Raw genomic sequence first — 17105 nt, forward strand, 5'->3', positions numbered from 1 at the left:
GGCCAGAGGCCCCAACCACTCCAGTGTTCCAGGAGCCACGTTGATTCCACATTCTAGCTTAAGAGCACATGAACACACAGTGAAGTCAGAAGAACGAATTCACAGCTCGGGAAATGGGACAATTTGCAACCTCACCACTAGATGCCACTAAAACTTACACTCTGAACCTTTAAAATGAGGTGTGGTTAGGGGCATTGTTGGCACATCGCTATCTTGAAGGCAGCAGAACGTGACTGTGCCATTGACAGACAAAAACCTGGTTTAAAGTCAATGATGCAACATTTTCCTGCTATTTAAAGGGTGTATTATTCAGATGATAAGATGTGGCGTTTAGATCACAGATATATCCACGGATCAGGTGGGCCGGCACAGAAAAATTAACATTCTGATTAATAGCGGATGGGTGAAAAACGGTGAAGGAGACACTGTGTGCATTTACTTCACTGATTATTAAAATCTCCCGACACGCCGACAGGATCATCAGGATCTAATGTTAATTGATGGTCTGTGTTCTTCTACACATCCAAAAGGTCTCACACACACAGTCCACGTTCATACAGTGAAACTGTTTGGAGTAAAGCAGCCATCCTCCTGATAAGCCCAGAGCTCCATCAGAGTGTCAAAGAAGATTTTTAATGTCACGTCAACATTTTCCTGCTCTGTTGCGTGATTTTCTTTTATACATTTTATATAAACATTGTTGTAGGAGCCTGACAACAACAGCTTCACTGTAATTGTTGTACATATGAGAAATAAAATACTTAACTTGACTGCCTCATCATGTCTGTGTTTGTGCACCCATTCAAGTTTCACACATGTTCAAGTTTCTTTTGGGTGTTATTGCTTCATTTTTAAAAATATCAAAAGGTTTGTGAACGCACACAGAACCTAGCAGGGATGTATCATAGTTTGGTGCCCTTAAAAGCCACTACTGTTGCCTGCCACTTTACTGCACACTACCTGTGCATTTCACAAATACAGCAGTCACAAGTGTCACTCTCCTCCACTGCCTTCTTTCTCCGGCCTGGGAGAAAGAACAGAATCTGCACCCACAATTCGGTCAAGACGCTTTTATAGGTCAAGTACCTAAGGCTAGCTTAGCAAGCCATGTTAGGTTGCAGTGGGTTGAAGGACGCTCCCTTGTAGGTGAACAAAATAAAACTGCTAATGATGGCAGGAGGGATGTGCAGTGTTTACAGAGACCTGCAAAACTCACGGTATAGAAATCGATGTCAGTGTTATGATATATATATTATGCTTTACTTTGGTATATAGTAAAAAAAAAAATATATATATATAGTATAGCAGCTTTGATTAAATACTGAAAAAGTCAAATGTCTCCAGCTGTTAACATAGACTTCTAAAATATTTTCACCAAAAATTGTTCGATGTTCAGTTCAATATTGCACGAAAACTCTAAAATACTGACAGTAGTATTGCAAATATGTCAGAAAAATAAAATCCAGAAACATCTGGAACAGAACAAAGTTCTGGTTCTCATTTAGCTTTCCAACACCTGATCCAGTGTCAGGTACATTAGGGATCAAGTAGCGCCAGGTAAACCTCTTTCCTGTGTAGCTTTCAATCCATTTTACCAATCTTGAGTATCAACCTTAAGTCTGTTCAGGTCTCTCTCTCTTTCTCTCTCTCACCACAACAATCCAATTAAGCCATGAAAACACCTCATTCTTTTCACCGAGGGAGTCATTCAGGCACAAACAAGACCAACAATGAACATCAAGCGCCATCACTCAAAAGTCTGTATTTTCCCTCCTTGATAGAGACACGAAGAGGAGTTGATGGAGGTTGCAATGCCTGGCTTTGAGGCTCTGTGTTGTGGAAGGGGGGTGGCGGGTCACAGGGTGAGCAGGGGGGTCTTTGGGAGTTGAGCCGAGCGTCGCCGCAGGCTCGCTATTTTTGAGCAAAAGATTCCCAGGAGCAGAAAATCAATGTTAATCTGAGGCCACCTGGGCATGTAAACAGAACCATAATGGAACTGTATACACCCACACACACACACGCGCACACACACACACCAACATACACACCCACACACACGCGCACGCACACGCACACGCGCACACACACACCAACATACACACCCACACACACGCACAGGTGATACACGCCTACAGAAAGCAGGTCCACACAACAGATAGGCTACACCTACACATAGTGTTTTGCTTTCTGTTTACACTGCTGCAGGCGATCAGAGAGAATGACAGGATGAGCCACCAAGAGAGAGATAGAAAGATCTAAAAAAAAACAGAGAGTAAGAAAGGAATATAAAGGGGAAAGGAAGAAAAAAGAAAGTAAAGAAAACAGAGAGGGTGTAAGGAATTAGAACCAGTAGAGTTCCTGTTTTGGATGCTCATGGTGGAGCAACACCTGGGATATGTGGAAGTATAAAGATGACAAAAGAACTGAGTGTTATGAACCACATTTTTTTATCAAGTACAAATTTATTAAAACAGGATCTGATTTTAGCGTTTGTTTCTGTGTCTGCTCAGTTTATTTGGCTGGTTCATCGCTAAAGAGCATCCTCCAACCATTTTGGACTAGCAAAGCTTCAACGGGACACGTTAGGGCCGAATACAGCTTTCCAAACAGACTGGAACATGGTGGAAGTACAGTGGGAAACATGAGCTTCCCTTTTTTTCCTGTTGCCATTTTTGTTGAATGTAGCTCGGTAGCTAGCTAGCTATGTAGGAAGGTGGTATCCCCATGACGCCGAAAGGTTTGATGTTTGGCAACTATTTTATTCATTTTCGTCATTTTTCAGGATAAAATGCCACACCTTTTATCGTTCCAGCTTCTTACATGTGACCATTTACTACTTTTCATTGTTTTAATAATTAAAATTTATTTTAAAATAATTTAAGGTTTGGACCAGTGGTTAAACAAAGTAATTATTATGAAATTGTATGTATTTTCCGAAATTTTACAAACTAAACAATCAATCAAATCCCTTATTAGACAAAATAATCAATAATCATTAAGGTAAATAATTAGTTATTGGCAAAATAATTAAAAAACAGCTCCAACTCAACCAACTGCAATCGCAAAATGCATTCATCATAAGTAATAATAATCAATAATAATATATAATATAATTAATAAAGTATATGTTGATTATATTTACATACTTTTAATTAAGTAACATTTTCACTTTTACCTGTAATGGATTATTTTTGTAATGTGGTAGCACTTTTACTGAATACTTCCTCCACCACTGGACCATTCTTCTTGATGCTGGTGCTATAAGAAAAGTCAGGGGATCAAAAATGTCAATAGTTTTCATCTTTTGGGCCTCATGGCTATCTGTACCAAATTCCAAGGCAATCCACCTGATATTTGTTAAGATACGTCAGTCCAAACGGGTGGATGGACAGAGATTGCCATCGCTAAAGCCCAGCATGGCATAAAAAAGGCGTTTTGTCAAATATAATGGCTCCTTGAAGGAGAGAGAGAGAGAGAGGGGTGAACATATGGAGAGACAGACAGGTAACATCAAGAGAGAGAAAACAGAGGGAGGTCACTCTAGATCAGATCCAACCCTCTGGCTAATGTCAAGGCCAGTTACAGTATATCTTTCTACAAACACACATGCCGTGTAGCAGCCTGGGGCTAACACACTTAGCTTCCCTGAATATAATATTAAACAAAGTGCAGCGGCTCAGCAGAGAGAATCCAGCTTAAACAAAGAGTCACTGGATTCTGACAAAACAGTCATCGACAAATTGGAGCTACAGAATGCAACCGGACGGGGACTTTTAAAATGTAATGTTTTTGTCATCACGTGTGTTTCTTGTTTTCGCTTTAGCTATTGAGACCATGCTGTGGGTATTTCATGGACTGAGCACAGTGAAAAGAAAAGAAAAACAGCCCAGGACAGGAACAGGTTTTCTGTTGGGATGGAGGTTTCACTAAAAGTCCATTCATAATAAAGATACATGAATTGGCAGAAATGGAATGTAAAACTTAATAAATGATCAAACAAGTGTATTGCACAAACAGAAAAATGAAATGAGAGCACAAGCATTCTGTTGAATCATTCTGACTACCTGGAGTTAATTAAGTTAACACATTACACAGCATTCCAAAACAAGGAGCAGTTTAGGCAGTGACATGATGCAGTCATGAAAAGACAATACAGGGATTTCTGGGAGCAGCTACTGGACATTAGAGGAACTGTTACATTACATTGTCACATTATATCATGTCATGCTACATCCTAGTGTGTTACATCACACAATGTCACAATAACGTCACCTCAAATGAAAAGTGTCAGATCAGCTTACTTTGTCACATCACATCAAATTATATTGTGTTATGTGTCTGTCAAATCACGTCACGTGACATCATCTCATATTGCATCTCGTCAAGCTGTGTCAAATCTTGTTATGTTATGTAATGTTACGTCACAATTTGACACCTGGGTTTCACCCTTGATTCATCCAGTAAAGAGGATCAAAGACATTTGAAAGCTTTAAAACTGCTTTTCCACTTCAGTTTGCATACGGATAAAAAAAAACATGGGTGTGTTTTGATCTTTGTTTTGGGAAACAATCAGCTGCACTCACTGGACTGGGGCATCATGGAGGTGTACACCTTGGGGTCGATGGTCCCCATGGGCGGCGGCAGCAGCGGGTTGGTGAAGCTTCGTAGAGGATGGGTGGGCCGCACGCAGGCTGTTGGGATGGTCCGACCGCTCGCAGCCTGGGCTTCCTCAGCTGCAGCTGCGGCAACAGGAACAGGGGCCCCTGGGACTGGGCCAACCCCGGGAACATGCTCCCCGGGCGGGGCGGAGGAGCCGGGGAGGAGGGGAGGGGGCTGCTGGGCAGCAGGCTGCTGCTGGAGGAGGGGATTGGTGGAGGAGTCTGAAGGCATCGCTGAGGAGGAGGGAGGAGGAGATGAAGGGAGTTAGGACATGGGGTAAGGGGGTGAAAAGAATTGTTGGGAGGATGAAATGAGGTGTGAGGATGAGAGAAAGAGAGAAACATCCAATTATTCGGAATCACAGTGTCATTTGTAAAGAGTGAACGCTCATTTGGAGAAAAGACAGAAAACACGAAGACATCTGAAAAACAAAGAGCAGAACTTCAAATGTTTGAATCATCTGCAACAAAAAAAGCTTCAGCGTTTTTTCATGGACAGCTTTTGCTTTGATGTAACATGCTGAGAAAATGTGGCACTATTGTGTAAATTACTGCTGCTGCAGGAAGGCCACGGCACTAACAGTGTGTTCCTGTCAGGAATGCAAATGTAGGTGCAGCCTGCACGACTTGTTGTTCTTCAAAATGTGTTTGAACCCCACTATCCCTGCTACTTTCCTTTTTTCATGTTTTCACATTTTGTCATGTGCACACTGAAAGGCTCGTGGATCTGTAAAACCTAAAAACTGTATAATTTAATAAGTAAGAGGAAGAAACAAGGGGGAAAGCGGAGAGAGAGAAAGTGAGAGCCACTTGAAGACTGAGGGAACAGGAAAGTAGGTGATGGGAAAGAGAGACGAGGGAGAAGGAAAGAGGATAAGAGGAGAATAACTCAGAGCTTGAATGTTTGGCAGCAAAATGACTCCAGGAATGTATACATTTTTGTGTTTTTTGTGTTATTTTACTTTATCAGGAAAGCAAATTAAAAAAGGGAAAGTTGATGATGGTCACTCCTAACTTCCTGCTGCACTGAGCTTGGTGTTTCCTTGGGGGCAGTGATGAGGTTTAGTTTAGTTCAGTTTATTAGGACCTGCATTAGATACAGCATCACAATAGCTATTCTTCATGGGGTCCACAATAAAGTATAGTTTATAATGTGATAATTAGGGTTGGGTTTAATTTATAATTTTACGATACCAGTACCAAAACAAGTACCCTTAATGTGATACCAATACCAATAGAGTACTTCATTCAATAATATTATTATTTTTATTGTTGTTATGGACAAACAGGGTTATCTATTTATTTATTTTTATTTCAAATAACTGTGGGAAATTGTATCTGATAGATCCTCATGCTAATTAGGTCATCTTCACTGGTGGTATTATAATGTGATGGAACGCAGCGATCAATCAGTGACAAGTGATGTGAACAGCAAATAAAAATATACAGAGAAGTGTTAAATGATACCAGAAGATGAAACCAACGGAAAGCCAAGCTTGTGCCGATAAACTTATAACAGTGACGAACACGCCTGAGACGCAGCCGAAGCTGTAAAAATCAACATGGACTTTTGTTGGAATCTAATCGTTCGGTGGATTACTATGAGGCTTCATAGGTGAGTCACATCAATTTTGATTGTACTGGTTGGTCTGACAGAGGGGCCGATTGTACCCACTGTGGTGACTGTATCTTGAAATGCTTTGCATTGGTCGAATCGAAGGGTTTAAGCTTTCAAACGGTGTTTCATATGAGGATGAAGTTAACATAGCAGGTGTGTGCACATACCGAAAGCTGCCGCCAGGGCTTGACGGCCCGCGGGCGTAACTAGCATAACTAGCATCAGTGTATTTCAAGTAGTTTATAATCAATTACTTTCTTAACCTCACTCCAGTATGTTATCCCTTTAAACATTCTTCTTTTATCCAAAAGCAGAGTTAGTTACTACATTTCTTTCATACCATCATGTTACCCAACCTGGTAGTTACCACAGTCACAATTATGAGCTAAAAAAGACTCTGTAACATTAATATGTTCATAACAACAAACCAAACCTTACCAAAAAATGGAATCAATGCAAATCTAACATATAATAATGTTGGTGTTACAATACAGAGTATTTCACCTTATACATGTGAATCACATTCAGAAAACATGAAAAACTTCTAACAATGTTTGAGGTATGTTATTTGACACACCTCATCTCCATCCCTGCAGTGATGAAAGGCTGCAAATATGCTTTTTCTCTCACTCTGAGTGGTTGTAAATGAGGAGAGATGTGCTTCCTAAGAGCTGGTGATTCGCAGTGGCTAAATGGAAAGCATGACTAGTGTGTTGTGTTGTGTTGTGTAGCACAGAAACACAACACTCAACGTAATTCAGTGCATATGTGGAGAGATAACAGATCCCCAGGTTAGAGATTCTGATGTAGACAGGAGGAGTGCCTTATTTAATTATCTTTTTATTTTCAGTGTCTGCAGAGGAACACAAGCTCCTAACAAAGACTGAAGCTACATCAGTTCCTGTTTTCATAACAGAGTGGTTTGTTTTTGTCTTCTGTAAGTTCACATCCGTTTACAGGAGAATCCTGGGTAATTAAACCATCCTTCATCTGTTTTTTGTAAGGAGGGGGAACCATGCACTAGTATAATATTTATTCCAGTCAGCAGTTTCATTATGGTCCATTGTTCTCATTCATTAAATCCTTGTCCAAGAAAAATGCTCTACATGGTGATCAGTCTCTACGTAGTTTATGCTGAGAACTAACTTGTCGAACCATTCATACAGAACTCAACATTCAACATTTCGAAAGTTTGCTGTAGCACCACGTCAACCTTTTTTTAATGTCCCGCCCCATCAAGACTGTGATTGGTCGGTTCTTGAAAACTGACATTGATGATTAACTTCATGCACATGCTTGAATTAAAAAAACACCCGATTTTTCCCTACTTTCTCTGACAGAAAAGAGTACCAGCAGCTTGTGAGAAGTGCCGGTACACAAGAAAATGTACCGGTAAGCTACTGAGTTCCTGTGAGTACTGTCCCACTTCAAGAACAGAAAGGTAAAAGCAATGCAAAACCGCACACAGTGAATGCCAACTGTAGAAAGGAGAAGCTGAATCCCAGACATTTTGAGCGTTCTAGAAATCCCAGCAGAACGCATTTTTAGGTGCCAAAAAGAGGACATGTCTGGGGAAAAGAGGATGTATGGACAGCCTACACATCAGAGATCAGGACCACAACAAAGGGTTGCAAGACAAATATACCTGATCACGAGATCATTTTATTATAATATTCTAGGTAAACAGAGGAATGTTTTTAAATCTAACAATCTAAGAAGGGGAAAATACTTAACTGTCACAACTCAAAGTCCCCATTTCCAGTTATGCCTGGTGCACATGAAAGGATTTTCAAATCTTAACTCCTTTTAAAAAGGTACCACAGACATAGAGACAGAATTAAGTCAGTGAAGACACAGGAACACACACGTTTATACTGAACAGTCGACACATTGGCGGTACCGGCGACATAGGATCTCACAGAAATTGGGGAGCCAACCAATCGAGTCGAGAACCTAAAGATTATGTAAACTCCTCACACTACAGGACATAAATTGTGCCAGTTATCCTCCAGTGTGGCCAGCATTAGTCACATTGTCACTGAAGTGATCCAAAAGGAATTGCTTCAAGTTTCAGAATTTTATCCAATAAGTTCCACTGACATCTAACTTTGTCATTAGCCACATGGTGTCCGAAGCTCCTTGATTGGGTGTTTCTTTCAGAAATGCTATCTGGGACTTGTAGTTGACTCCTTATGGACACAATCTTGTACCATTCACTTTTCAATCAGTGAAGCTCTCATTGTTTGCATGACTTTAAAGTGTATGTTATCTCCCTCATTAACTGCCTCTGTATCTCCGGCTCATTATATTTGCCTCTCTGTCATTAGCTGCCCCACCCCACCCCACCCTCCTGTCAGCTCATTGTGTGTGGGTGTTCTGCCAGCAGTGATCAGCCCTCCCAGTGTGTCAGCTAATTCAATGGCTCTGAAGCTTCTCCTCTTCTCTCTGCTGTTGTTAAATCACTGAAACAAGCCGACCAGGAATTAGCCAATTACTGAATTATTGCTCCCCACCACGTCGTTTAGCATTTAGCTCTGCAGCAAAACGGGGCTTAAATAAGACGAGAGGGAGGAGGAGGAGGGGAACAGTGGAGGCAGAGCTGGAAGGATTAAGATAATGCAGTGTAAGTCCTGTTGTATTCAATAAAGGTTAAGACTGTAGTATTATTATTATGTGCACTATTATTTCTATTATTAACACACGCAGTAGTCCTAGCAATAGCAATATTAGTTATAAAAGTGATACATCAACAACAACCCCAAACCATGGTACTAACAGTATGCAGTACATCAGTAGTGGTAGCTACTGTATTATTAAATGCCCTTGGCTATGTAAATGACCATTTGCTATGCCCTGTCCCTTAGTTACTGTTGCTATACCTGTCAAGCTTTCCATTCTCGCACGGCACATATGCACTTTCCAGTGAAAAGGGGCAGATTTACTTTCTTAATAATTTTTGAAACTATTTTTGAAAAGCAGTTTCCCCAGTCGGCTGTTGCTGGCAGCCTGTCATCTGGCGCTAGCTACATAATTAAAGTAACTTGTCGCAGCTTGGCTTACACATTTTTATACACACTTTTAACATAACTGACCTGAAAACAGTTGTGTTTGGTAATTATGGTTACTGGAGTGTAGAGTTTCCCGAATCCAAATAAGAGCAGGACTTATCACAGCCCCCAATGTTAGCCTTGAGTCTGTTAGAAATATCTGATGTTGTCTGAGCCACTTTAAGTAGTGTAGTAATAGTAGTATTATTTGAAGTATTTAATTATTCAAAAATACAAACCAAAATAATATAACAATTGGTATATTGTTTTTTTTAATATTAGTATATTATTATTATAATATTGCTGGTAAAAAGGGGTTTGTGCTCTCATTTATACATGTTAGTCTGTGTAATTCTGTAATATTCAGATTTTGCTGAAGAAAGTATGATCTGTGGTTACAGTGTATATGGAATGAAAGCAGCTGAGGTCTTTAAGGTTTTAGTCGTGTGTTTGTTTATTTACAGTTCTTGACTTTATGTTAATGAAGGCTGTTTCAAATTTAAATAAATGATAACACATGCAGTATGCAGCAGTTCAGCACTGTGGTGTAGTGTTTTATTCAATAATGTGGACAGACAATCTGCGAGGAAGCCTTGAAATGCTGGTGAACCTGTTGTCTGTATAATAGTAGTTTTACTGTAGTATTTTCAGTAGTTAGTAATATTAGCAGTACTTGGTTTGTATCACTGTCTCTACAATAGTATCAGTAGTAGTCTAGTATTAGTAGTAGTGGTATTGCAGTACCTGGTGTGTATCCTCTGTCCACGGTCAGGCTGGGGAAAGGCATCGGTCTCAGGCTGAACTTGTTGTGAGTGAAGCCGCAGGAAGGGGAAGGCAGGATACCAGGATACTGAGAGGAGTCCAGAGCTGGCACCGGGATGGCACTGACCACCGCTGAAACAGACGGACAAAACAGTCAGTATAGCAGGAAGCCACACCGCAGACACAACGGTCAGAAAACCAGAGCGAGACAGCACTGACAGAGACAGAACAGTCAGTAAAGCAGGCCGTGACTACAACTGACACAGTTTAGAAGACAACAAATTGAGTCTCAAAGACATTGACCCCTGCTGAAACATAAACAACAATGTCAGGAATGTCTGGTTTTGGTTATTTCAGTAAAATAAATACCTAACAGAAGAAGGCACATGATCTTAATCATAAAAATATTCAGTTTTGACATTAATTTAGGGCTTCTGCTAACTATAAGGAGAATTACTGCAAGGGATGCTTCAGTATTAGCAGAACATTTCACAGTATAAAAACCCTACGAGTCAGTCACAAAGACAGTCAACCAGTGAACGCAGTCAGTAAAGCAGCCAGCCAGAGCAGAGAGCTGCTGTAAACAGAGGGGAGGAGGAGAAACAGCCAGGAAAGTAGTCAGACCAGACAGAGTTCATATTGTGACCTTGAGAGGAAACTGCAGGGAGTCAGACTCATGAGACTGATTACACTGCCTCAGGTACACCACACACACACACACACACACACACACACACACACACACACACACGCGCACACACACACACACACACACACACACACACACACAGAGGGGTGCTTCTTATCTTCTAAACAGGCTTGAAGAGACAGTGTGCTGTGTGTGTGTGTGTGTGTGTGTGTGTGTGTGTGTGCATCTCTCTCTTGCATCCCATGTTTGTGTCTCTCTCTCACTGTCTTTTTTAATGCACATCCAGACACGCTAGAGGTGCGTTCCATATTGCATTTTGCATTGTTATTGTATGTTCATGAAATGTTTTAAATACAGAAAATATTATTAAAGGTACAGTGTTCCAAACAGTGGATGTAATTTAAACTAAAAAAAGAAGCATCAATGAAGGATTGCTGCATTGTGTGCAATCGCTTGTGCCAAACAGTGCTCTTGAATACACCTCCGGTTGTTGTTTGTGACCTCGGTTTGAGTCAACAGCTACGCGAGCGCTGTGACTTACATCACCGTTTCTGGACAGGAAGATAATAGACAAAAACATGCTTATTCACTTTCTTGCTGAGAGTTAAATGAGAAGATCGATGCCACTCTCATGTCTGCACACTAAATATGAAGCTACAGCCAGCAGCTGGTTAGCTTAGCTTAGCATAAAAAACAGCTAGGCTGTCTCAATCCAAAGGTGAAAAAAAGCTGTCAACCAGCGTTAAGCTCGCTAATGGAAACTTACATCTCATTTGTGTAATCCGTACAAAAAACAACCTACGGAGATGAAACTGAAACTGTTCTGCACATAAAGCACATGGGACTGGTGAAGAGAGTACTGATTAAAAGTATGTCTAATATTTCAGTGGATCCCATCAGTTTATCATCATCAGACAACTGTCACTGGCAGAACTTTTTCCAATCTATCAACAGATATCTTGTCATTGACATTGGATTTTTTTAAAATTCCAGGATGCAGTTAGCAGTTGATAGAGCGTGCGCCCCATGCATAAGGCAAAGTCCTTAATGCAGTGTCCCGGGTCCAGCCTACGGCCCTTTGCTGCATGTCCCCCCTACTCCCTCATTTCCTTGTCTATATACAGTCCTATCAAATAAATAAAAAATAATGCCCAAAAAATTTGTTTTTTTAAAATCATGCTCACCACAACTGGGTCGCTACTTTTTAAATCAACCATCAGTACAGTCCACACAGTCTGCTTTTACTGCATACTACAAACCTTTAGCCTCCTGATTTTATATTCATTTGTCTTTGACTAACAGGAAGTACTCTTGGCAGTGCACTGACTGCCTAGTTAGCCATGTTCCAGGAATGTTCAGCAGATTAATGTGACTTGAATGTAGTTTTGTACAAATACGTTTCATACATGCAGCAGGACATGTAAGTAGTTTCCTTCAGGGAGGGGGTCCCTGAGGCATGTCACCTCATCACAAAGGGTCCAGTTCTCATAAACAGTTGAGTATCAGACACTTTGATGTCATTCGGTAGAAACGCTCCCCCCCCAGCTGTGTAAGGTACATTATGGAATGTCATGTGTTATCCAAAAACCTCACTTAAAATGTGTATTTCTCATTTTCTGTAACAACAATGTCTAAATGTTGTAATATTCATTATGTAACACATGTCAATAAAGCTTTTTCAATTGAATTGACTGACAGAAAAGGGTGGGGGGGGGGTTCTTCCGCATCCTGCTTCCAGTTGTTTTGAACCACATGTTCCAATTCTACTAAACCCTGATCAATACTAGTATTGATTGGAAAGTACTGATTATTTGGAAGCAGTACAGCTGTGATCAGCAGCTTTAGGAGGTGCGTGTGTGTGTGTGTGTGTGTTTGTGTGTGTGTGTGTGTGTGTGTGTTGTTTACTGTAATTGTGCTGTGATCACTTAAAAAGAAGCAGGGTTTGATTACAGCAGCGAAACGACCAGAGATGAGCAAGTCTGATCAATACCATTATTGATTGAGAATATTGATGACTTTGGTGCAGTGAGCTACAGGTTAATGGAGGTGTGCATGAGTGTGTATTTGTGTGTATGTGAGAGAGGGAGAGAGAGAGAGAATGTAGGTTATGATGAGATAAAAAAGAAAGGAAGAGAGCGTGACATATAAGAGAAAGTAAAGACAGAGAGAAATGAAGGCGTCAACAGAAACATTAGGGGACAGATGAAAAAGACAAACTAATGTTAAGGAGAGACAGAAGGGATTAGAATCAGATGACAAAAACAAAGAGAGAAAAAGCCGAGAAAGTGAGATAAAAGAGAGAAGAATGGGTAAAAGCTTGCTCAAAAGAGAGAGAAGACAGAAATGATCGACAGAGAGAAGAAACCCAGACAGCAGACACAAAGAGATAAAAACCAGAAGGTAGATAAAGAGATCAGTGGGTCTGTCGTCTGCAGAGCAGAGATGTGGCAGAAGAGGAAAAAAGAGAAAGAAGCCTTGAGCTGCTTCAGTAGAAACAGACAGGAAGAGACAGAAGCAAGTCATGCCATGCCACCCCTGCTGCCAAGCCAGTTTAGGACAATAAAAAAATATGTATATGAAAGGTTGCAAATTTACAAGAGCTGTTCCCAAAAAGCTCTTCATTTAGTACCACTCCTGCTGGTCGTTGCCTAAGCTAGATCCCTATTTGTAGCAAGAAATAAATGTGCAAGATTCTTTCATTACAATATGGCTACAACACTGGATTCCTGTTAGGATCACTGCTGTTGGATCATGCTTATGTTTTAAACATATGAATAAAGTTTGTTTTAGAACCCATATTCTCCATTGAGAGCCAGAGTTAGCAAGTAGGAGCTAACTGGAGCTAACCTCTGTGGCTTGTTTACTTCTGTAGCCTACGACAGCGTGCTGTGTGTGATGTTGTGTTATTCTTCTGCGCATGCGGGTCACTTTCAGGCCGCGGACAGAACACACTGGAGTCTGATATGGGCCACATTTAAACAATAATGTGAACTGAACAAAAAAAACGGATCTGGGAATAAAAATTGAGCATTAAGGCCTGCAGTCTGAACGTAGCCATAAAGTCACATCTTGATTACAAAATGTGGTTGTTTGATGAAAGGCATTTCATAAAATATAGATAAAATGTAATAAATGATGCTATGCAATAGAAATACTTTATACTATAAAAGAATTAATCCAATAAAAAAACATTCATATTACTAAATTTCTGTAATGACATTTCATTTGACAAGAAGAGGAAAACAGTCTTTCCGTGAGATTTGAATAGTAAAAATGTGTGTTGTCACATTGGATAATGGATGATTATCGCCATTTTGTTGTGCAAATGACCAGTGCAAGAGCCGTGAGAGGACACGGGGTTGGTAACAAACCTCAGGTGGAAGAATGAATGAAGGAGGAGAAGAGACAGAATGATGGCGCCTTTGTGACTGAATTTAGACCACAAAAAACTAGCATAAAACATGACAACTGATAGAAAGAGAGAAAAAAAGAGGATGGGTCTGAGCCCGAAGCCTTTTCCTGTTTTACTGTGACCCACATACCACACACACACACACACACACACACACACACACACACACACACAAGAGTGCTCCTCACATGCTAGGAGAAATTATCAGTCACCCGCTGACTCACACTCCAGAAAAACCACACAGTGTTGTAACCTGATCGTTGTGTTCAGTGTTCAGTTTGTTAGTGCAGTAAACAACACGACAGAAGAAGAATGAAAAGGGGAGAGAAAGGAGGAGGACACGCGGGCAGACTGAGAGCGGGGTAATTACAATATGAAACTTACAGTCAGAGAGATGTGACTGAACACACACACACTCCGCAGAGAGAAGGCAGTAATTAGAGGATGTGCTTCTCCGCAGACTAGAAACTGGTTCACAGACGTGATGTGGTGTCACTGCTGTTCTCAGAAACCCTGCACATGTTCGGCATCAGTCTGCCGATAAATTAAAGCAGTTTTCCACTGACAGGTGGATCTGTTTACAGACAGCTACAACCACTATGAGCTCCACCCACAGTGTGACGGAGCTGACAGGAGGTGATGACAGAGCTGGGCCGTTCTTCCGTTTAGCTAACCCAGGCTAACGAGCTATTATCAGGCTGAAATGATCCGGTAAATTCTCATCCAGCTATTTTGGAGCTTTGAACACAGTTTGAGGATGGATTGTTGATCCTGGATGGAGATCTTCTGAAATGTATCTTGAAATAAACTGAGTAGCTTTGAAACGACTCAAGCACTCTGGCTGATCATTTGATTGCAGGTGTATGAGCTAGGTGAGTCGGGAAACTCCCCAGCATGCATTGGGGCACCAGATTCATGGACATAAGTCTCATTTTGGGAGAGGGATCCCTCCTCTGTTGCTCTTCCTGAGGTTTCTGCTATTTTGTTTCCCTGTTAAAAGTTTTGTTGGGGAGTTCAGTTTCCTGAATTGAGGGTGTAAGGACAGAGGGTGTCATGTGCCGTACAGATTGCAAAGACCCTCGAGGCAAATTGTGATTTGTGATATTGGGGTATACAGAACTTGACATTTTGCTGGTGTCATTTTGTTCTGATTGATCACTGTTAAACATTAGATATTACCAGTGAGGGTCAGACTATGTCGGTGCATGACTGGTAAGGGTTCCCGATGGATTTACTGTGATAGACTTTTCAGTCATCATCATAAGCATCATCCATCATCTTCAACCGCTATTCCGTGCAGGGTCGCAGGGGAGCTGGCCAATCCTAGCCGACGTTGGGCAGGGCTAGCACACAGACAAACAACCAGTCACACACACACATTCACACCTAAGGGAGCCATTCACACCTTTAGAATCGCCAATTAACCCGCACATGTCTTTGGACGGTGGGAGGAAGATGGAGCACCCGGAGAGAACCCACGCAGACTCCACACAGAAAGGCCTGAAGCAGCCGAGGTTTGAACCCCAGACCTTCTTGCTTTCAGGCAACAGTGCTAACCACTGCACCAATTTATTTAAATTTATTTGCATGAACACTTTTCAGTGAGTTCTGCAGTGAATCAATTTTAGTCTAATACAAAGAGGCAGACTCTTCCAGCAGACGGCTGTAGAAGATCAGGACTTTGTGGGTGTGGAAAATCTCAAGTGAATTCAATATTTCTAGTCTGTCACTTCAGCTGTTATGGAGAAGACGTATGCTGGGGGACTGGGTGATATGAATCCTCTATCACAGAATGTGTCATATTCTAACCTGATAACAATATCTGTAGTGTTATAGTCCGTTTTATGGATTTTAGATAAAATGGGAATGACTATTTTACCTGAAATATAGCAAGGTGCTATCCACATTTTACAGTGTGCACACTTCAGCAGTAATTCTCCTTTTCTAACAGAGCAGGTGGAAGTGTTTTGTTGGATTTTATGAAATGATGAAATTTGGAGGAAAATTCTCCAAGAACCGGGAATCAAAACTGGAAAATTCCTGTGTACTGACATTAGGGGTGTCAGACGTCCTGAAATATTTGGGACAGTCCTGAATTAGGAGCAGAGCTGCCACATAAATGGCATTCATCATTCATCTATTGGCTACAGCAGGTACTGCAGGATATCATGGACATTGTGGAAACAGAGGTGTTGTGTCACACAAAGTAATATGCATGCTCTTTTGCCCTTCGTGTTTTCTAGTGTAGATAATGAAAGTTACAGCCATGAGGACAGAGGAAGTGATAAGGAGAACAAGCGATCTGAAGCGAGTGTTGTGCAGACAGATGTGACAAGCGCTGCACTGATGAAATGAATTAAATTAAATAAACTGTATTAACCCCCAGCCTTTCTGTGTGGAGTTTCCATGTTCTCCCCGTGTCTGCGTGGGTTCTCTCCGGGTGCGCCGGCTTCCTCCCACCATCCAAAGACATGCAGACTAGGTTAATTAATAAAATTAGGTGTGGATGTGAGCGTGAGTGGTTGTTTCTCTATGTGTGGCCCTGCGATGGACTGGCGGCCTGTCCAGGACTGTACCCCGCCTTTCGCCCAATGTCAGCTGGGATTGGCTCCAGGGGGGTCGCGGGTCTTGATTTACACACTGTTACATACAACACAGTAATTGTGTTTTTTTCCTAATGACAGACAGTTGAATATTAAAAAAAAATTAATTTTAACCTAGCCCAATAGTTTTTCTGTTCATTGAGACTGAATGTAATGTACTGGATGCCATGCCCAACCCCGATCCTTTGTCCTGAATTTCACCTATTCTCATCTGGTCACCCTACCTGACATGTGGTGTCACAATCTTTTTAACCAGAAGTTATGCCTGCAATTATTTTGCAACGCAATGGCGACTTGCAACAAGTCATTATTTGGGTAGTTTTAAAAAAAAATAATTTTTACATTTGAATTGATTA

The 17105-nt window shown here is 41.1% G+C and overlaps 1 protein-coding gene across 3 annotated transcripts in view; it reads right to left on the minus strand.

Annotated features, from left to right (window-relative positions):
* Window positions 1-17105, minus strand: part of dcc (DCC netrin 1 receptor) — a 318930-nt gene that overhangs the window by 25990 nt on the left and 275835 nt on the right. For all 3 annotated transcript variants that reach the window (XM_038733764.1, XM_038733762.1, XM_038733763.1), the window contains exons 27-28: window positions 10068-10217; window positions 4584-4892 (exon numbers count right to left, since the gene is read on the minus strand). In XM_038733764.1, coding sequence (XP_038589692.1) covers window positions 4584-4892; window positions 10068-10217 — 459 coding nt within the window. The remainder of the gene's footprint in view (window positions 1-4583; window positions 4893-10067; window positions 10218-17105) is intronic.

Source organism: Micropterus salmoides, unplaced genomic scaffold (genome assembly GCF_014851395.1).
Source record: "Micropterus salmoides isolate LMB-PRFRI ecotype aquatic unplaced genomic scaffold, ASM1485139v1 Ms_hic_scaffold_20, whole genome shotgun sequence".
NCBI lineage: Eukaryota > Metazoa > Chordata > Actinopteri > Centrarchiformes > Centrarchidae > Micropterus > Micropterus salmoides.